This window comes from Artibeus jamaicensis, unplaced genomic scaffold (genome assembly GCF_021234435.1).
Source record: "Artibeus jamaicensis isolate MK-2021 breed Jamaican fruit bat unplaced genomic scaffold, CSHL_Jam_final contig_233, whole genome shotgun sequence".
In the NCBI taxonomy this organism is placed as follows: Eukaryota; Metazoa; Chordata; class Mammalia; order Chiroptera; family Phyllostomidae; genus Artibeus; species Artibeus jamaicensis.
The window spans coordinates 20,000,001-20,022,021 of NW_026521486.1; the positions used below are offsets into that span (position 1 = coordinate 20,000,001).

The 22,021-nt window shown below is 38.8% G+C and overlaps 1 protein-coding gene across 2 annotated transcripts in view; it reads left to right on the top strand.

Moving 5' to 3' along the window:
- FGD6 (FYVE, RhoGEF and PH domain containing 6) overlaps window positions 1–22,021 on the top strand; it is a 115,694-nt gene that overhangs the window by 10,766 nt on the left and 82,907 nt on the right. For both annotated transcript variants that reach the window (XM_053662279.1, XM_037160590.2), the window contains exon 2: window positions 253–2,677. In XM_053662279.1, the coding sequence (XP_053518254.1) occupies window positions 253–2,677 (2,425 nt within the window). The remainder of the gene's footprint in view (window positions 1–252; window positions 2,678–22,021) is intronic.

Below are 22,021 nucleotides of genomic sequence, written 5' to 3' on the forward strand. Positions count from 1 at the left end.
TTCATTTAGTGTTGTTTAAAGATAATGGTTATCTGTTCCAAACTTATAAGAAAAACCATATTGGACTTACTAAGAAATGTACCCTAGAACTGAAGGGCAATTTAAGGAATTTTCAAGACTAATACTGACTTTATATAATACAACATAATCTACCTAGTAAAATGCAAATTCACCATATTGTCAAAAGTAAAAGTTATCAAATATAATCATTTATCATCTGGTGCTTTTATTCATCATTTTTTTTCTTTTTAGAGATAAAGAAGCCACCAGTGGCACCCAAGCCAAAGTTTGTGGCGGCTAATAATAAACTGACTCCACCTCCTGTTGCACCCAAACCTGATATTGTGATTTCCAGTGTTCTACAGTCAACAAAGAAAACAAAACCAGCAATAGCCCCGAAACCAAAAGTTCTGAAGAGCTCGCCTCTTTGTGACATCGGGCAGTCACCATCAAGAAAAACCATTGTGAACCTGGAAGAACATAAACAGAGGTTACCCGAAAGCACTGACAACTCTGCTTGCAAAAACACAGGGCATCAGAGCAGTGGTTGTACTTTACCAGTGTGTTCCTGCAGTTCTGAGTGTATCCATAAGGTTGAGCATAGAGAGAATTTGTGTGTAAAGGAGCTTGTCTTAGAGCCCATAGACATGCCTGAACATTTAGAAAATAGTCAAGTTGAAGAATCCTCTTCAGTTATAACAACAAAGAGTAGAAGTGATTCTAATGGTGACATGGTCAAGAGCCAGAGTGCAGTCATCTTAAAGGCTAGCATCCTAGAAGAGAAGCTTAAAGATGTTTTAACACAACGAACGTCACCTTTTATTTCCTCACAGAAGCACAGATCCACAGACAGCCGAGAAATGAATGAGGGTTGTTATTCCAACAGACGGTTCAGAATTAAACTTGCAGACTTGTCACCTTCCCTGTCCAGCTTTGAAAAGGTTCCTGATCATCACTGTCACCTACAGCTTCCCACTGATGAATTTCAAAATATTGAAACTTGTCAGGGCGGCAGTGATAAAAGCAGTATTTGCTTTCCTTCACCTGACCAAGAAGCTCTGGCAAATGGTAAAAGGAGTACTTTTTTATCTTCAGGTGGAGATAGTGAGAAATCAGAAGTCAAAGACCTTGGTCCCTTGGAAATTCACTTAGTACCATGTACTACAAAGTTTCCGACTCCCCAACCCAGAAAGGCGCGGGCTGCTCGCCTGTCACGGCAAAAGCCCATAGATGCTCCTGGTGAAAGTCCCGAAGAACCAGAGAATTTAGACAGTAACTCTTCTTGTCTTTTTGCAGATAGTTTGAAAAACAACAAGATCAATGTTATTTATCAGAATGTTTTGTGTAACCAGGAACAGGTTGGTAAAGTGAAACCAGGAAATAAAAGTGAATTGGATGTGGACTCCAGCAGTAATGAACAGAATTTACTTGATTCCCTGAAACCCATGTGTCATGAAACATCTTCCTCTGAAAAAATGACACCTCCTTCAGATACAGAGTCTAATTTGAGTTCTGACAGTAAGTTAGTAGATGGTTCTAGTATGTCACCTGCTGTGGACCAAGGGGCCGGTTTTATACGATGCACTACTCTATCTATGAGTCTGCCTAAACAGCTGAAATTAGCTTGCAACAAACCTTTGCCCCCTACCTGTATCCTAGGAGTGTCTGTCCCTCAGGTGCAAAAGGAATCTACAATAAAAGATGGAAGTTCCTCAAGAATTGTCCCCAAAAAACCTCAAAGACACAGCCTGCCTGCTGCAGGAGTTCTTAAAAAGGCTGCCTCAGAGGAACTTGTGGACAAAAGTTCTTATCCCTCAAATGAAGAAACAAATTCAGACAAGGGTCCGGAAGGAAACCACGTTCGACAGTTCTGTGCCCCAAACCATGATGTGTTGTCCTCCTTTGATATGCCTAAACGGACTTCAGAGAAGCCAGTGTGGAAATTACCTCATCCCATTTTACCCTTTTCAGGGAACCCAGAATCCTTAAAGTCTATCACCATATCCTCAAATAGTGAGCCTTCAACTGCCCTGACTAAGCCCAGAGCAAAATCACTGTCTGCTGTGGATACAGAAAGGTGCACTAAGCCTTGTAAAGACTCTCAAAAGAAAATCTCTTTAAAGAAGTTGCTCAACATGAAGCTGTCCATCTGTTTCACGAAGACTGACTTCCAGAAATTTTGGTCTAAGAGTAGCCAACTTGAAGATACAACAGCTGGCAGCCTCTCAGGTGGAGAGGGAAAAGTGATTGAAAATGATTGGCATGGCTTGTTAGTAGAAGAGAAGAGAAGTAAGCCCATCAAAGCACATTCTGTAGATAACTACAGCCTTGAATCCCAAAAGAAGAGGAAGAAATCTCGGGGTCAGACCAGTACTACTAATGGACCAAGAGCTGAGTCTTTGGATGACCAAATGCTCTCTAGGGAGGCAGCATCTCAGGCACCTTGCAAATCTGTTGCAAGTGGCTGTGCACCAGAGTATGAAAACATACGCCATTATGAGGAAATACCAGAGTATGAGAACTTGCCATTTGTTATGGCTGGAGGGAAAACACTAGAGCTGGAAAGGCAGAACTCCGGCAGCATGGAGGACACTGATACGAATGTATATGAGGTAGAAGAGCCATATGAAGCTCCAGGTGGCCAGCTGCAACTTGGACCGAGACATCAGCGTTCCAGGTAACACTTACGTGCCAGACAGATACTGCATCACTGCACTTTTACACGCATCACTGAAAGTAATCTTCCACAACCCTATATGACAGGTAAAATCTCACACATGGAGAAAAACCACTTGGTGAGAAAGTGGATTAGTTACCTATATATTAAATCATTCCAAAGTGCATCCTCCTGGATCATATAGCCAGAATGGGTGTTTGCAGGCGTGAAGCAGTTGAGCTATCTTAGTAGCTGATTCAAAGAATTTGAACCAATAGTAGTAGGGATATATAAAAGAACTGTACCAGAGAGGTCCCAGGGCCTCCAAGGCCCAACTTGGAAGATACAGCTGGAGCTAATGGGAGGAAATTGGCCAAATGAGTGAGCTTTATTTGCTAAATGTAAAATATCTGAAGTTACTGAAATCTGTGCCTTTACTTATGGTGTCCTTGGTCAGGTGAAACCCCTAAATTTGCAAAAGTTACTACTCTTTGAGGATTGTTATTTTACTTGTTGAAGGCTTTAAACTTCAGATGGATATAGGAAAAATGCAGGAAACACATTAATTACTCTCCTTTCTCACTTTTGTATAGGCATCCTTCTACCCTTTGTATACCTATTCCATTTGTCTTACTGAAACCTTGCCCATCCTGCATGGTCTAGCTCAGCAGTGATTGGCGTCAGCAAGCTTGTACAGTTACTTAGTAGGAAATATTTACTTCCTATTCTGACCTCCTGGTTATGTTCTTCTGTCCTGCCCTTCTCTCAATCTGTCTTATGATACGATTACTTATTAGTATGTCTGATATTCTATATTTGGTTTTAATCTCCATGAAGAAGTCTGGTCATATCTTTTTGTCCTGTGTGAGTCCAAGCAAGGGGCTTAATTAGGGATGAATAGATGTTGGTTGGATACATGAGAGAATGAATGAAAAAGAGGCAAAGGAAACAACCAATGCAGCTGCTCGCTTCCTTCTCTCTCCATAGTCAAAGGGAGCCTTTGCATTGTATTTTAAAGTTGGTTTTGTATCTAACACAAAGCTCATAGGCCCTTTTGGAAGTTGTCATATTCCTCTTAGGTCACTAACTTCAACCTTCTGAATACTCAGTCTTAAAGTGGGACTTGTGTAGAAATACTAACATATGTGACACATAATAGGGACTAAAAAAAAGGATTATTGAGTGAGTGAATAAATAAAATTATCTAATGAAATCTTAGTGCACCAAGTTAAATAGATTGTTTTTTCAGATGTCCTAGCATTTTTCTTTACTCATAATCCTTTTTGCCTTTTCTTCTGTGACTCATAAAAGATGACTTACTTCCGTCGCCTAACTTTTCTCATAGCTGATGCTATTCTGAACATTAGTACCTGAGCAAAAGCCTCTTTGTCAGCATAAATATTTCCATGGAGAATTAGAGTTAGGTATCCAACTTAAAAAAATACATTTAACTTTTCATGCCTGCCCTTCTCTCATGGAACAATTTTATTGGTACTGTCCTTTTAACATGCTTTTGTATAGTGTGTGTGTGTGTGTGTGTGTGTGTGTGTGTTGGGAATGAGTTTGGCTTCCTTATGATATACTGCTCTCCTTAACTGAGATGAATTTTTTTTTCTTGAAATTGGAGTCTTGGCCCTTGGTGTAAGTTTCCTGTTGGCCTTTGTGTTTAAATCCCAAAAGTTCATCGTTTTCTGTAACACAAGTTATAAACCTCTGGAACTTGTTCTTTATCTGATAATGCTTCTTTTACAATTAGAAGTACTGCTACTTGGCTGAGGGGAACCAGGTTGGAAGGGGTTAAAGTACACAGCCAGCCAGGTCATCTGGCTGGCATCCATGAAGAAGGGTTCTTCCTGGAAGCCACAGGAAACCAAGGGCTGTGTGAACAGGTTGCAGGCGGTCAAGTAGGGCAGCTTGATGAAGAGTGGGTGAGCTCTGCTTTTGAATTGAGCTTTCCACAGAGATTTTTCTTTAGGGTTCAAGCAGGTTGCCCAAAACAAGCTTAGGACTCTTAAAATGTGCCAGCTGAATCAAAAGCTTGCAGTCATAGGACCAGACCCACAGTTTTGCCTGCAAAATTGTACCTTTTGTAAGTAGCATTGAATAGATGAGAAAGCAAAATCCAAGGCTTGGGGAGGAGGACACCGGGACATCCTAAAATAAGGCGAATGAGAAGTGAGCTGGCAGGATGCACACTGACATCTTGTTCCATAGTCTGGCTGTTGAAACTATAGACCTCTTCTTTAGAGTAATTCCAAGTCCCGAGTGTTCTAAAATGATAAGAAAAATGCAAATGAACCCTGTTTAAGATTTTTCTGCCGGAGCTAACAGTTTCTCAGCACTCAAGGGAGAGAGTTTGGATTTCACCTAAGGGACTAGTTTATAGAGAGTCACTAGTTTTTAGGGACTCACAGAGTCTACGTATATAACCAGATTCCAGGTCAAATAGGTATTTGGCAAGCTTGGGAGTAGCTGACCTTTAGAGTGTAGGTTTCATGAATCCGACAGCTTAGCATTTACAGACTTATAACAACACACTTATAATCCATCAGGAAATAATTATAGGCAGTCTCCAATTTCCAGTAGGGTTGTGTTAGTGTAAAGGTGCATGATAATTTGAAACTCGAAGTATATTTCCCAAAGAAACAGTTCTGGCAATGGTGGTAAAGGTTCCATTTTAGCCCCCCAACTATATTAACCATTAGTGTCCTGGCCTCCCCTTCTCTTTTCCCTGGTGAATTCTCCCTCTCAGCACTTCTTTGGCCCGAGGAAGGAGAGTTGGCCAGGGTGGGGTTGAGCACCGGGATAGGTGACTAAGGAAGCATGAGGGCACTGGGGGCGGGGCTTGCTGTGAGGAAGACTAAAGCAGTGGGAGTGATAAGAAAGGAAGGGCTGGATGGTTACAATTTAGTAAGCAGTGAGTTTTCTTTCCCTCATTTTCTCATTATTCTTGTCCTTTCCTCTACCCATTCGTCTTTGCTGACTGCATGATACTGCTAGTTGAGTTTCTGACCCCTCGGCGAGAGTGAGTAAAAGAAACTGGGGGAAGGCAGGACGGGGTAAGGAGCAGCACTGGGGAAGGAAGACCAGTCGAACCTGAAGGTGCAGGAGGGTGAAGGGGAGTTTCCAAGGCTGTAGAAGCAGTAAGTTTTAGGTGTTCCCAGTTAATCATCACTGGGTCACTGCTCTGGGTTCTCAAAAGCACTTTGGTTAAAAGATTGAGAGCCAGTCTGGAGTATTCTGGTGTGTTTTGGGGTACATTTATGAGAGCTCTCTTTCCAAAAGGTTTCAGTCATAATAAATCTAAAACAACTAGTCAGCACCGGGCCTTTTTCTCTCACTGTGTGCAGGTGATGAATACTCAGTTCCTACTGTTATTTAAGAAGGGTGATTTTCATAAGGAAGTTTCAACAATAAGGGCCTTTATTAAAGAATTATGGACAAATCAGAAATATAGTAGTGTCCAAATGTTGGGATTTTCCTCTTGAAATTGCAGCAGATTTCTTGATTCTGTAATCAAGAAAAATTTTCCCTGGAAACATTCCGAGTTTTTCTTCTGTTGTTTTTGTTTGTTCTTACTGTATATAAGCACTTCAGAGAAAAAGTATGGTAATTGGGTCTTCCTCGGTAACCCAGCAAGTCCTCAGTTTATTTATTCCAAATGTTGACCATATGTCAAGCGCGGTGTATTCAAAGGTGAAAGAGGTCACCTGTTCCCAAGGAGCTTCTGTGCAGTGAGGCGGCAGACAACCACAGCATGCCGTGGGTTTATTAATCCAAGCTTCATCTGAGTTATACCCCAAAAGATGACTTCATAGAGGTGGTGACACTTGACTCAAGGCTTATAAAATGGACATGATCTGATTTGACATTTGGAGGTCATTTTGTAACCTGGATAAAAGCAATTTCATTGGTGCTGTGGACAAAGAAACCAGACTGCAGACTGAGGAGGACTGAGCAGGGAGGAAGTGGAGTCAGCAAATGTGATTTGCTGTCCCTTGAAACTTCGCCCAGAAGTCTCCATCTCTAAAGGTTCGAATTTATCTTTTGGTTTTCCTCAAGCACCAGAATTCAAACTAAAACAAACTTCAGGATCACTTCTTTTTAATAAATTGGTATGCCCTCATCTCTGATAAGGAAAATACTGAGTTTTTTGGTTTTTTCCACCATTTTAAACATAGACCTGGGTTTAAAGAGCCGCCAAATGGCATTACAAGTTGTCTCAAATCCCATTATGGCATTTGTGTTATAAATCATTAGTCCTGGTCTAGAAGATAGCTCTCTTGGGTTGCATCTACCATCTGGTGCTGTTGTTGAATTTTAATAATGATTAAAGGGTAAAGTAATAGCCCTACTGAGCCTCTCTATGTTGTCATAACACCAATAAGATTATGCGCAGTTAAGATTATGCACAGGAGGTGGGGACTCATATATCTTAATAGCAGCTCTTTCCTGTGAGTTATTTTCAGCTTCGCCTCAGGAAATATCAAAAATTTGTATGACTCTTTAATTTTGTTTATTGTGTTGCAATCATAGCCACACAGTTTTGGCAAATATGTTTATATACTTACCCTACGTTTTAAACTTTGCTTAGAAGCATTCGATTTTATTTCTTGGCAGTAAAGCTTTAAACTCTGCTTGGAAGTATTCAATTTTATTTTTTGGCAATAAAGCTTTTCTTTTTTTAAAAAAATATTTTATTTATTTATTTATTTATTTATTTACAGAGAGAGGAGATTGGAGGGAGAGAAGGAGACAAACATCAATGTGTGGCTGTTTCTTGCTCACCCCCCTACTGGGAACCTGGCAACGCAGGCAGGTGCACTGGGAATCGAACCAGTGACTCTTTGGTTCGCAGGCCCGTGCTCAATCTACTGAGCCACACCAGCCAGGGCTTCTTTTTCCTTTTAGATAAGTATTAGTAATTAGTTAACTTGCAGTATTTTGTCCAGTTCAACTGGTTTGGTCTTATTTCCTCCCAAAATATATGTGATATTTTATCAGCTATATCAGTATTAATGAGGTAGAATGTAACTGTATACTTCTGGAGGTGTACTGTCAGGGATGAAAGAACAAATATTCTGCATTGTGATTGTGTATACACACACATTAAACACATCACACATCCTGCCTTGCTTAGTGAAACTATATTGCTTTGAGATAGCTGATATTTGCACACTTTAAAGGGAAAAGGTGGCATTATTTTTAGAGATAATCGATTTTCCATTGCTGGGTTTTTATTAAATTTTTTAATATTAAAAGTCTAAACATTTTATAATTTAGCCAAGTTTTCATGAAATTATAACTAATTACATTAGCAAGACAGATACTGCTTTCTAATATGAGCTTTTTAACCTATTTCTTAGAGAAATATTCTCCATATGAACCTTTTGAGAAATAGCAGATATGAGGGGACCTCATTCTTTCCCTAAGCATTTTTAATTCCTATAAGGACCCAATAGGTGGAGATAATCAGATAACCCATCAATCTGTGAATATTTTAAACCTATAAGTAGAATGTTTGGAACTCAGAATGCATTTTTGCAGTTGAAATAACTGTGAGTAGGAATTAGGTTCCCAGCCAGCCCACAAGAACATATTTAGCTTCTAATATATGAAAAATACAATGAAAATGATAGAAAATGAGACTGTGGCAAGATTAAAACAGCAATAAAATTAAATAAATAGTTTTTATGATTCTTAAATGCAGGTGCCTTCAAAGAGGAAAAGTATAGTGTGTTAAGGAGATTGTTAAGGGGAAAGGGAACAGGATGAAGACGTGCAGAAGATGAACCTTGACTCACTGGTTCTCCAGGTGGTTCGGTGGAATCCCAGATGCACGCAACCTAAGGGGATGAGTCTGTTCTTGTATCAGGTATCCAAAGAAATGCCTGTGCTTGTATATTAATTTTGTAAGCTTTCCATGTTCTTGCAGACATTTTATTTATTTATTTGGCAGGCATTTCTTTTAAATGTGTCATCTTGTTCCTGGCATTGCATAGATTAATTTGGTATTTAAGGAAAGCCCTTTATTTTAAAAAGTAGACATATTTATATGAGCATATTTATTAAAACTATCAGGAAAAGAAGCAGCTTGAATTGTAATACTTTGGGTGTGGGAAGCTACAGAGAAGTGCTGACCTTTTTTTTTTAATGCTGAGATTAAAAGTTAAGTTTGAGAATGGAATTGTCTAGTATTCTTCTGGGTGGTATGGGAAATCTCCTTTGGTGGCTTAGTCTAGGTCTGGTAATTGTGTTCATGGATCTCTGAAGAGCAAAAAATGATTTTGCAAGCAGTTTTGACATTAGGCAGAGATGATCTGTCATTGGAGTTATAAAAATTGGGTGGGCCAAATAGACTATCACTGCAGTAAAATATTATGATAGTATTTCCAAGAAGAATAGCTACCTTCTGCAGTTGTCTTTCGAATTTCTCAGTCCTTGTTGTTTGAATGTATCTGTTTTAGTTCCATATAATAGTGAATTGGATGGAGTAAGGTTGTATTTGGTGTTATCATACCCTTTTATACATAAATAAATTGAATTATGGTGAAGCGACTTCAGGAAAAATGGACAAAGATGGAAATACAACTGTATGAATGGTCTAGTCTCTAATGTTCAAGGGTCTGTTTACCAGACTCTCCCATTTATCTAAGTGTTTGGGATTTTGATTCAGTAAAGGTGAAATAATAAACACTGAACAAAGAAAGTTAGTTTCTACCAAATGTTCAGATAAAAATAAAAAGGAAAACAAACACATTTAGCCTTTTTATGTTTGAAATGCATTTCAAAAGAAGGTGTAACTGCTTGTTCTTTTAGCGCCTGTGGATTCTGCTGAAAACCTTATTTTACTTAGATCATATGTTTTTTTGAAGTCAGTTTCTTGGTAACTTATTTGTAACAGTTGATATACTTTGGCATGTGTTAGTATTGTTTGAAACATTAGGAGTTAAAGAATAGATTTGGGTTTTAATACATTTAAAATAACTTTTTTTTATTAATCTGTAAAGAAGTTCTGGTTTGAATTGTCTGGCAACTAATTTCAAGTCCAGGAAGGTAGATATAATGTGTAAAGAAAGAATAATTGGTAACTGGTTTTGTTGTTTTTCCCCGTCTTTCAGTTGGTGTTTAGATGTATGTATCTGCAGTCACCAGAAAACAGATTTCCATTTAAATGAGTAGCTTTTTCACTACTTAAATTTTCTTTGTAGAGCTTCACTGTTAAAAACATAAGACTAAAACACAGATCCTCTCTACTGCCCTGTTAGTTTGTGGGAAGCACTAGCAGTGGGCAGGGAAGGATAAATAATGAGATCATTCATGAGTCCAGGTCTGATTTCTTTAGTAGCAAAAATTAGGGTGAGGAAACTTGAATGGGAACCTTTTGGGTAGTTTGAAAATTCTGGAAATTCAAGAATGTCTTTTAATGGTTTTAGGTTAAACATAATGATAGAATCATTACATTTTAGAACTGAAGGAGTCATTACCAATTATCCCGTCCAGCCTCCTCATTCACGGATGAGACCAAGCCCAGCAGTACTTGACTTTCCCCACACCACAGTAATGGGAAATTGCAAAACCAAGGCTCCAACTCGGTGCTTCAAAATACCACATTGCGTCTTCTAAGGCTATTGTGGAGGCATTACGGAGAAGGTCAGCAAAACCCAAGTGATCTTGAGTTGTTCCCAAAAGGTTCAGGTTTGCTTGCACCACTGCGTTTTTCCCTTGTTGTAACAGATATTGTTACCCCATCAGGTAGGAGGGCTGCACGTAGCTGTGTATGAACACAGGATTATATGACTCGATTTTTTATATTTTTAGATTTTATTTATTTTTAGAGAGGGGGGAAGTGAGGGAAAAGCAGAGGAAGGGAAACGTTGATGTGAGAAACATCTGTCGGTTGCCTCTTGGACAATCTCTGGCTGGGACCGAACCAGCAACCAAGGCACATGCCCTGATAGGAATCAAACCTGTGTGTGACCTTTCGCTCTGCAGGCTGATGCCCAGCCAACTGAGCCACACCATTCAGGGCTGGCTCAGTTTTTTAAAACGGTGATTTCAGGCAGGGGCGTATTCAAACTATGCAGAAACTTTCAGTCCCCAAAATGTCTGATCTTACTAATACACAGTAGAGGGATATTTTTTACTCAACATTTCTGACATGCCAAGCATTAAGTTAGGAGCTCTTGCATGATTTATTTTGTTTCTACTATTCTATGGGATGGATATTATCTTATTTTACAGATGAGGAAACTAAGACTTAATGAAGTCAAGTAAGTTGTCCAAGGACACACAGCTAATATGTAGATAAACTGAGTATAGAACCACATTTTATGATCCTGAGATGCTGATTTTAAATCAGAACATGTTCATTTTATGCTGAGCCATAGGGCGTTTGTTCTGCCGTGATTTTGTTTTTTATATTTAATATTGGTTGAAGTCTCTGATCTTATACATAAGGGACAGAATATTACCGACCCTAATTTGTTCAAGATCTAGAGGGGAAAATACAGGAACACCTGCAATGATATGTATAGACATTATTGAGCATTTCAGAGGCCCTAAATCTTCCATGCAAGAAGAGCTCATTGATTGGAAAGCTTTAACGGTTAGGAAATACGTAGATGTTTCCATGGTTGGAAACTGAACTAATCACGCCATGTTTGCATTTGGTCAAGTTAGTGGTGGCCATTATTCAAAGCAAGTTAAAATGATTCCTGTCATTTAGCAGTTAACAAGGATATTAACGACCCAGAAAGGGTTATGCATGTCTCATATTTCCCCATTGATTTACATGGGATTGTTTTTTTTAATCTCATTCATCCTTGTTCCTCATTTCATTCTCTGTTGAGTACTTAATGACCTCTAAAGCACTGTAGTTTAATAGTTAATTACTGTTTATGGTTCCCCAAAGTCAATAATTTTATAAGGCTGAAATAGCTTTTGTAAAAACATATTATAAAATGTTATTTTATGAATGCCTTATTATCTTAATGAAAAAAATGGATTTAAATGAATGGTAAGGTTTTTTTCCTCAAAGACGTTGGTGACATATTCTCTTTGGTTGAAGGTTAGAGGAAGTAGGATTTCTGGAGCCTTTTGAATTATGAAAGGTCAAGACCTGGAAAAGACCTGGAGGGAGCACATTAGTTGGGCTGTAGGTTGCGAGAAATTCTCAGAGTCATTGCTGGGGCCACTGACATGGGTCTCAGTCACTGACCCTGTCTATCAAGAGGCTTGCTCAATCTACCTCCAAGGTAAAACTGATTGAAATGCTTCTCTGTGAGTTTTTAATTTGGCATCTGTATTCATCATGCCTAGGCCCAGGTGAACTTGGTATTCTCATTTTAAGCCAATAAATGTTGTAAATCATATTATAGAAAACATATTTAAATTCCTCCTGTGCATACCCTGCTTGGCATTTTAACACTGTGTGTAAAATAATTACAGTGTTAATTATAACAGGCTGCTCTGAAGCAAGCCTGGTAAGACCTCTTTGCTTGGCTTGTTAACGGTAGGTATGTCAAACCGTAGTTCATTTAAAATACCCTATAATTCAGGCTTGTAATGAATTTGTAGTTTTTACTCCCAAGTTAATCCAAATTAGAATCACCCCAGAAAGAGCTGCACAATTAGCTTCATTTTCAGGATGCTTTAGTATCAAAAAGCATGTAAGTATATGCTTCCAGTTTTTAGTATACAGGTGTAGATACATGTAAGTTTTGCTGCCCACCTCCCTTGTTTTCCTGCCTCTTCTCTTCCCCATGTTTGATGCTAAAGCAGAGAATGAAAAAGGACAGTGGAGAGATGCTGCTCTGAAGGCTTTTGTTAAAGGAGCCTGCTGAAATACCATGGCCTCAATCTGCCAGTTTGCCGTGACTCTGTCTTACCTGATGACAGTTGATTTCAAAGGCGTCTGGTTTTCATGGAAACGTAGTGACATTTTAACTGCTCAAGTGGGTATTATCAAGTGATTATATGCTGGACCTAATTGGCTGCTTCAGAGAGAGTTGGTCAGGCTAGAAGTCAGAGAAATCAAGGACAGTTCTATTCTCAAGGAGTTTACAGTCTGGCTTATTATTTTTTAATTGAAATTGTTATTGATGTAACTCTAGATTCACATGCAGTTGTAAGAAATAGTACAGAGAAAGACTAGGTACACTTTAGCTAGTTTCCCTTAATGGTAACATTTTGTAAAATTATAATAAAATAAGAAAACCAGGATATTAACATTGATGTAATCTGCTGATCTTATTTCGATTTCCTTAGTTTTACTTGTACTCAGTGTGAATGTGTATTTGGTTTCATTTAATCACACATACAAGTTTCACACCATCACAGTCAAGATAGTGAATAACTCCATCGACACACACATTCTTTTCATTGCCATTTTTAATCCTGCCCCCTCTTAAACACCTCACTCCCCATTTCTTGGTAACCAATAATCTATTTCAAAACTTTTGTCATTTACAAAAGTGTTATATATTATGGAATAATACAGTATATAATCCTTTGGGATTACTTTTTTTCTGTTAGCATAATCCCCTTGAGATTAATCCAGGTTGTTGCACGCACAAATAGTCCTTTCCTTTACAGGGTCATTTCCACTATTGGGCTCTTACAAATAAGACTGTAATGAACATTCATGTACAGGTTTTCATGTGAACATGTATTTTCATTTCTATGGGCTAAGTGCCCAGGCATACAATGGTGGTTTGGGGGGTAGTTGTGTTTAGTTTTATAAGCTGCCGAACTGTGTTTCGGAGCAGCCGTACCGTTTTCCTTTCCCACCGGCAGTGGATGAGCGAACCAGTGTCTCCACGTTCTCATCAGCAGTTGGTGTTCGTCACTTTTTAATTTCACCCATTCTACAGGTGTGTTAGTGACATCCTCTTGTGGTGTAATTTGCTTTTCTTCGATGGCTAATGCTGTTAAACATCTTTCTTGTGCATAATTGCCATCTGTATATACTCTAAAGTGAAGTTCTGGAGGATCCTTTTTATTTTTTGCCCATTTTTCTAATGAAAATTTTTGTTTGTTTTTTAGCATAACATATCTTGTAATTAAGCATTATTTGGTGTCCAACTCTCTAGAGAGTAAAATTCAAGCTCTGTAGCTGAGTGTGTAAGACTTTGCTGTCTGGTCCCAGTCAGCCTTTCTGATCTCATGGCCTTATGCACCTATGTAAGACTGACTGACTCACATTACTAAACACTCTATTCCCTCAAAGATTTGTCCACCCTCTGGCATACCTTTTTTCCCAGACAGCTTGTCTCTCGTCCTTCTAGGCTTAACTCAAATGTTATCTTGCATGGAAATCTTTCCTTCCAGTGTAGGAGAGGTAACAAAACACCCCTTCCTCTACCTATCTGCTTATCACCCAGTTTTATTTTTCTTTCTAATACTTGTTATTCCTGTCAGTACATTGTCTATTTATTTATTTGCTCATCTGTCTCCCCTACTAGAATACAACCTATATGAATGAGAGGCACTTAGTATTGTTACCTCACTTTGTTCCCAGTGCCTGCAATAGTGCCTGACATGTCATAGGTACCTAGCAAATATTTATTGAAAGGCTGAATGAGGAAGTGAATTTGTCGATACTTGCGTTGCCACTCCCTTCCACAGCATATTTGCCTGCCATATCCTGTCTATAATATAATAAAAGCAATAACTAACATTTACTCTAATGATTATATCCCCAGCAATACAAGGCACCCCTTTCCTTGGCCTCCCAGTGCACAGCTCTAACCCCTCATTTTATCAAAAAAAGCAACAAGTCAAAAAAAATATAAGAATAAATATTGTAAGAGATTATAAGGCCTTTGTTTCACTGGCCCCAGCAGATACCTGGCACAAAACAGGTGGTCCCATCTGAGTAAACAGTTGTCAGGTTATATATTGCTTTTACTTGTGTGAGCTCAGAATCCAGCTGCATTTTGAGTAAACCAGTATCCCACTGACCAGGCTTACGGAATGCACAGGAAACATCTGTTAATTTTGGAAAGCAGTTACACTGATTTGGAGAATTACTGCTATTTGCTGAAACAAAGCTCCCTTGGAGAAGAGAAGTTCAGTTAAAAGGCCTCACATGCATCTGTCTTTAGTGAGCTTTCCTTCCATGTTACGGACGAGTTAAGCAAGAAACAATTCCATTCCTTTCATTCCGGTAGTTCTCTTATCAAACCTGCAGAACGAAGCCATGGGATCTAATTTCCATGCCAATCAAAAACAGTTTTTTAAAGTTTCCTGAGTAGTAAGGATCTTAAGGTATCTTCATATGCTGTTCAGAAACACAGTTAGTTGCATCACACACAAAAAAAAGAAATTAAAGCTTTATAAAACTCTTCTTTAATAAAAGAACTGTTCCTGTGCCTTACATGTAAGACTAAAAGGAAAAAAAAAAACCCTGGACAGTCTATAGGAACCTTTTGTAATTACCAAAAATGTACAAAGCTGTCACGAAGTCACAAGCCTGGCAAAGGGGCCTGGTGTAGTTTTTATATATATGGGGAATTAATCAGAATGATTTAGCTACAGAAAATGTGTTTTCCCATAAAGGATGAATTATTTATATCATTATTTCAGGATCTGAACATCTATCTGTCTGCCAAACTATATTATTTTATACTTTTTGCTTGTTGTCTCCAAATAAAGCATGTGATTAACTCCAAGAACATGGACTTGTTAGCATCCAGATGGGTGCTAAGATAGATATGAGAGTCTTATCTGAAAAAGTTATTAACTCTTTTAGAAAAATGTTAAATCGAGAAAACCTTTATCTTGTATTCTCAGTGTACAACTGATAAAATCCCGGGTCTTAGCTGTTCAGAAGCCAAGGAAGATACGCTGTGGATCTGTACAGATAGCCTGTGAAAACTTGAACAACTTACATCTTTCCTCTTCATGTATTAATACTGTTTCTAGTTAACAGGTACTTACTGCACATTGTCTGTGTGCTGAGCACCAAATTTGGGGAGTCTGACAGGAACTTTTAAAATGAAAATTGGCACTGAGGCTTTAGTGAAGAACGTAAAATAAAGATCTGAAGGGGTGAAAGTTTTCTATGATGATTAAAGAAATGGGTTCTGGTCTCATTAAAATATATGAAATCTTTTTGTGGGGCACAATTGAAAGACTGCAAAAATCAAGAAATAACATTAGCTTTAATAGGTTCAGGAGCTTTTTTTGGTGGTAAAATGAGTTAAGGTATGTTTTTATACCCAGTGGTTAGAACTTAACTGTTAATGCTTTCACATAGTAGGCTGGGAGGAGATCTCAGTCATTTTCTTGAATGTGGTCTTATTAGATGGACTCTGATGGTAGTAATACTAAGTAAGCATCATTACTTCTTATTGAGTCCTCCTCTTACTGTTAAAATGCAAAGTATTTTCGTATGCTCTTCTGTACTCTACAGAGTAATGTCTTCTCTGCCTGCTCACTGAAATCTTGACCACAGTAAATAATTTTTGCTAATGCCCCTAGGTAGATTCCTTAAGTAAAATCTGTGAATGTGAACAGAGGTGTTAAAGCTCTGTTTCACTATACTTACCCGATGTTAGGATAACAATAGTTAGTCTTCCCTGGGTTTACCTTATAGGTTTACCTTGATGGGGATAGACAGTCTAGAGGGTTAGCAGTGTGTTTATGTATAGCCTGTCTACAGGAAGTATATTGAAAGCCAGTGCCATAAGCCACATGCCAATGTGGTGTGATTTTTTTTTTTGGCATTTAGGGGGAAATCAAAATGGGAACAGTAGTTTCCAGCCTCTCCTTTCCTTCACTTTTGACCTTTTTTCCCAAGTACAGTATTAATAAACAATAAGTGTTTATGGGGAATGCTTGAAATAATTGAGATTAGTAAACTTGAAGAAGGGTGAATGGGAATTTCAATACTTTGTGTATTTATGATGTAATTTTACATTATAAAAGTTAAATAGAACTTAAATGTGCATAAAGTGAAACATAAAATACTCCCTCATTTTCCTCATAATCCCCTCCCCAGTTCAGAGAAAAGGTTTTGGGGGGTGGTTATTTGTTTGCTTTGTATTTTATCATGGAAAGTTTTAAAGTAAATGGAAAGTTCAGGGCGAGTTAATCTCTGTTCCTATGAGGCCATTATCTGGGAGGCACTTGACAAGGGAGAGGCTGTCAGCACTGTTTCCCCCTGGGCAGAAACTGTCTTCCTTCTTGTGTGTCACCTCTGTGCCGAGCACAAAGCCCACTGCACCAGAAAGGACAACGTAACTCATGCCCGTATCTCAGATGAAGGGATTGGACAGTGCTTTGTCTTTCTTCCTGCTCCGTATTTCTCTCCTCTTCCTCTCCTTTCTTACTGTTTTCTGGAATTTTAATTTCTCTCTACTTCTCTCCTCCATTTTTTTTTTTTTGGTGCCTTTAGCTAGTGGCAGATTGGTGTTTTGAAGTGCTGTCAACTAGCCTTTTTGTACTTTAGTCCAGTATGAAAACCTGTATTTAAAAAGGAAATGTAAGGACTTTGCTTTACATTGCAGGATGAAGTTTCATCTTCACTGCCGAAGTGACACATGCTTCTTATGTCTGTCACAGGCCTTTTTAGTTTGTGTCTCTCATTAAGGTTATCATCATTATAATCCGTATTTACCAAATGAGAATGAAGCTAGCTTGTATCAAGTTGCTTTAAAAAGTACCTTCAGATCTAGTGGGATACCTCTAAATTAGTCATTTATTTTGGTGACTGAAGTTCTTTATAAATTGGAGTCATTATCATGCTATCTATGAAACTATGATTAATCTGAGCTTTGGGATATTACTATAAAAGTAGTAAGCTGCCCAAAAGAAGCAGTGAAATGAAACATGAAAACAAGCCCAGGAGTGACCTGCTGCAAATCCATGGCTCACATGAACTCATTGCAGGAATTCTTTACTCAGACATGTGTATACTGTGATGACCTGTTTCACATGACTGATAATGCAGAAGTTTCTCTCTGAAGTCATTCTTTCATACAAGTCTAGACTCTCAAGTGTCTAGAGTAATTTTTTAATGTTAGAGATCACACTCTAAATATAAATGAATAAATAGATTTTATACACACACACACACACATATATATATGGAAAAAGAAAGTGTCCATAAGCGTATGAGCTTTTTATGTACCAGGCACTGTTGTTAGTGAGTTATTTATATTAATTCATTGAATCCACATCAAGCCCTGTCAGGTAGGCACTATTACTCTCTCCATGTTATGGGTGAAGAAACTGAGGCACAGTGAGTTTAAGAGCTCACTCAATTTCATTTAGCTCCTAGGAGATAAGATTCAAACACAGGAAACTTTGCTCCAAAGCAGAGTTTTGCTTCTTCTGGGTAATCTGCCATCCTGGGGATCAGCAACCCTTCCCCTAAAGGGTCAGATGATGAACATTTTGACTTTACAGGCCATGTGGTCTCTGGTGCAGCTTTTCTAATGTGCAGATACAGTGCAAAGGCAGACAGGGACAGCTCAAAACAGATGTGCATGGCCGGGCTCCAATAAAACTTTATTTGTGGACAATGAAATTTGAGTTTTATGTAATATTCTTGGTTTTTGGTTGTTTTTTTTTTTCACCATTTAAAAATGTAGAACCCTTTCTTAGCTCACAGGCCTTAAAAAAAAAAAAAAAGAGATAGCAGGCTAGCTTTGCCTACACATACTATCCTATTTTTCACAAGCTATTTGGATAAAGTCCATTCATTTATTCATTCACACAAGAGGTAATGAGATCAGGCATCATATTAACATCTGGCACTACAAGGGCTGAACAAGAACTTCCAGTTCCCCTTGCTATTTGTTTACTTAATGGACCATGATGTTCTCCCTCTTCGCATGTCTGCTTTTTAAAACTTTGTCTTTATTTCCTGTCCATTCATTCCATGTACCAGGCATGTTCACATGATCTCATTTAACCTCGTAGCCTGTGGTATTAGCTCAACTTTACAGTGTAGGGAAATATAAAATTAAAGATAAAATTAATATAAAATTAAAGCCTCTCCAGTTACACATAGCCAGTGAGTGGTAGACCCTAGATTTAAATGTAAGTTTGTCTTAGGCTGAAACCATTGCTATTTTCTTCTCTCCTCTGCTACATTTTCTTTGCCTAGATATATGTGAAACTTGATGAAATGTTTGTGACCCTGTCCAAAGTGAATCTGTTTATCTCACTTCTTAAAAGTATGTTTATTTTCACTTCCCTTCCATTTTCCTGGATGTTACCCAGGCTTGACAGCAATGTTAGGATTTTTCTAGGATTCCCAATCAAGTAAACTAAAAATTAATGCAGAGCCACTGAGAGGCGTAATTTGTGGAAAGATGCGCTGATGGATGAGATTAAGAGAGGTGAAAGGCCCTGGTTGGTGTTGCTCAGTGGATTGAGTGTCAGACTGCAAAGCAAATGGTCGCCAATTTGATTCCCAGTCTAGGGCACATGCCTGGGTTGCAGGCCAGGTCCCCAGTAGGTGGCGCACAAGAGGCAACAACACATTGGTGTTTCTCTCCCGTTCTTCCTCCCTCCCTTCCCCTCTCTCTAAAAATAAAGAAATAAAATCTTAAAAAAAAAAAAAAAAAGAACAGTGAAAGAAACCTATGCCCTTTCCTGGTGCCCCCAACAACCTCTCAGTCATGAAAAAATGGACCTTTATCGCCAGGGTCTCTGAGAAAGATGTAGGTTCCATACGGATTTTAGGGGTTATCAGTGATCCACGGTTGGTTCTTTTGTGGATAGTACCTGAGGAAGAGATATAAGTAAGATTTTTTAAAATAGTTTTAAATGAGGAAGTGGACTGATTGATTCATGAGCAACAATTTAACCTCCCCCTCTCTGGCTCCTCAGGGGCTCCCAAGAAACTTACTGTCCTTTCCCCACGGCAGTGGGAAATCCCAGTTACAGATCGTGGTTCCTGTTAGAAAATGGGAACGCTCAAGTAAGCTTGGACAAAATAAGATCTGGACTAAAAGCAGATGTCCTTTCCGGTTAACCACTGGTTTCCTTGTAGTTCCCCATCATTTTATTATAGTGGGGTTTGTATTTAATGTAACCTGGAATATGTCATATTTCTGTAGCCCATAACATTGATACTGTTAACTTGAAAATTGCTTGAGTTTTTCATGGCATAATCTACGTCAAGCTAACTACATGTACCTTTCAACATAATTTCTCACCATTGTACCTACTTTGTGCTTAAGGATCCCAGAAAATGGCACCTTCTTTAATGGTGGTTTAAATTGCCTCCTACTACGCTGTTTTTGAGGAAGGGGTTCCTGCCCTAGGACTGTGGGGCTGGCCAAACACACGACCCTGGACAGATGAGCGTGACAGCAGGTTATCAGTAGACTCATAGTCGTTAAGTATGCGAAAGACTGTTCTTGTATTATTATTTATTAATGTATTAGTTTCCCTATGAACAACTGTAAACCTGCTTTTAATAATTCAAGACTAAACTCTTTCACATACTTGCACCTGTAAACCTACTTTTGCCCTACACTGTACTCACAGTCCAGGGGACAAGGACATACATAGCACGCCACACAGGGCCACCCTGAGGTTCACACAGGGCCACCCTGAGGTTGCATTTGGGAACAGAGTGAACTACCAGGGGCTGTGGGAAGCAGGCTGTGTAGTTTCAGGAGGGCAGGGTGCCCTCTGGTTCCCCTGGGAGAATGTGATTGGCTAGTTTGAATAATTCTGCGCTTTGGCAAGGAACTGTAATCCTCTACTCGGGGATATGTCAGAACCGTCTCTGTGATAAAGAAGGATGTTTGGCCAGGGGACCTTACCGGAGGGGCCAGAGTGGGAATGGCAACCCATAGTTACGCCATTTGGGGAACTCTTGGTTTTCCCCAGATGTCCAGGCAGAACACCGTTCTAGGCCGTATACCATAGTGGTTTCACGCTGAGTCACAATGAAGAGCATAGCGTGGGCAGAAGGAATGGTCACATTTTCCAAAAGTTTCACCACTTTTTCAGTGGCTGTTAGGATTATGATGAAAAGACATTAGCAGAAGCAATATGGCATATATAACTGACACAGACACACGTGATCACCCTGTTAGGGAAGTTAGTCAAAGGGTGAGCTGTTTATTTTTACTCACTCACCAACCAGTGTCATTCCCCTGTCTCTGCTCCCCCTGCTCCCTTATTCTCGCCTAAGAACCAGGGGGAGGGATTGGGATTTGAATCCCAAATCCCATCATGGATGCAGGTTTCCTCTTCTGCCTTGCCTGCTTGCCAGCTCTGTTAGAAGGGACCTCTCTTACTTGGTGGACTCTCTTGAATTCTCATCACATAGAAATGTCCCCAACCAGCTCACCCTCCACATCACTTGCAAGCCGTTGCTCACATCATTTCTCCCACTTAAGATGCCTTTGTTCCACCTTTCATTTGCTGGGGTCTGTTCTCTCAAGCACTTGTCCCTCAGGTCTCTCTGACTGCCCCAGCCTTCACTGAGTACTTATTTTTCTGGTTTGGTAGCCCTGAGTATCTTTGCACTGCCTTTAACATTTAACATACTCTTAACTTGTAGTTGTCTTTTTAGAAAATAGTCCCTGCCTTTATCCTAATTACCATAGTTATTTCAGCTCTTTCTGACTTTATCAGTTTAGGAAAGTTTTATTCAGCGGGTAAAAAGTGAAGCAACCAAGAACCAAGAATGGCCTTCTCTGGTGGTCCAGTTGGTGCAGCTTTATAGCTTGTCCCTATGTATACATTTTTGTTTAAAATTATTCTTTTAAACAGATAAGATAGAGATGTGGCTTTAAAAAAAACCCTTAAAAGGTGCAGAAGGAGTGTGTCATTTTTCAAGTAAAAAGATACTGTATGAGCATCAAGTAATTAAAAAAGCCTCTTCATTTGAAAAAAAAAAAGAAGCAACCAATAGAATTTATGGTTTGAACATTATCTATTAACTCATTCTATTAATGATCTTTACTCAGTCCCTAAAATAATATATGATACATAATAAGTCCTCAATAAATGTTTATTGAAATAAGTGGTAAAGCAGTTTTATATATATGAAGATATATGTATGCTTGTATATATGTATATTTGTGCAAATGTGTGTGCATGTGTGTTTGTCTAAATGTGTAGTCATCCCAGCGTCATTATTTCTGGTGTCCTTTATTTGCTGTGATACTACTGAGCTACATATTACATAATGAGGAGGTAAAGTGAAAAAATGATGTTGGGTCAACCCTAACTTCATTTGACTTTTGAAAAAAAATTTTTAACAGCTTTGCTACAATGACAAAACTGACTTGAGAACCTATATTTTATTTGGAGGTGATTCTAAGCTTACTGGGATGCTTTTCTATTTGTATTAACAAAAGTTTTTATCTGCATTTCTTTTTCTAATAT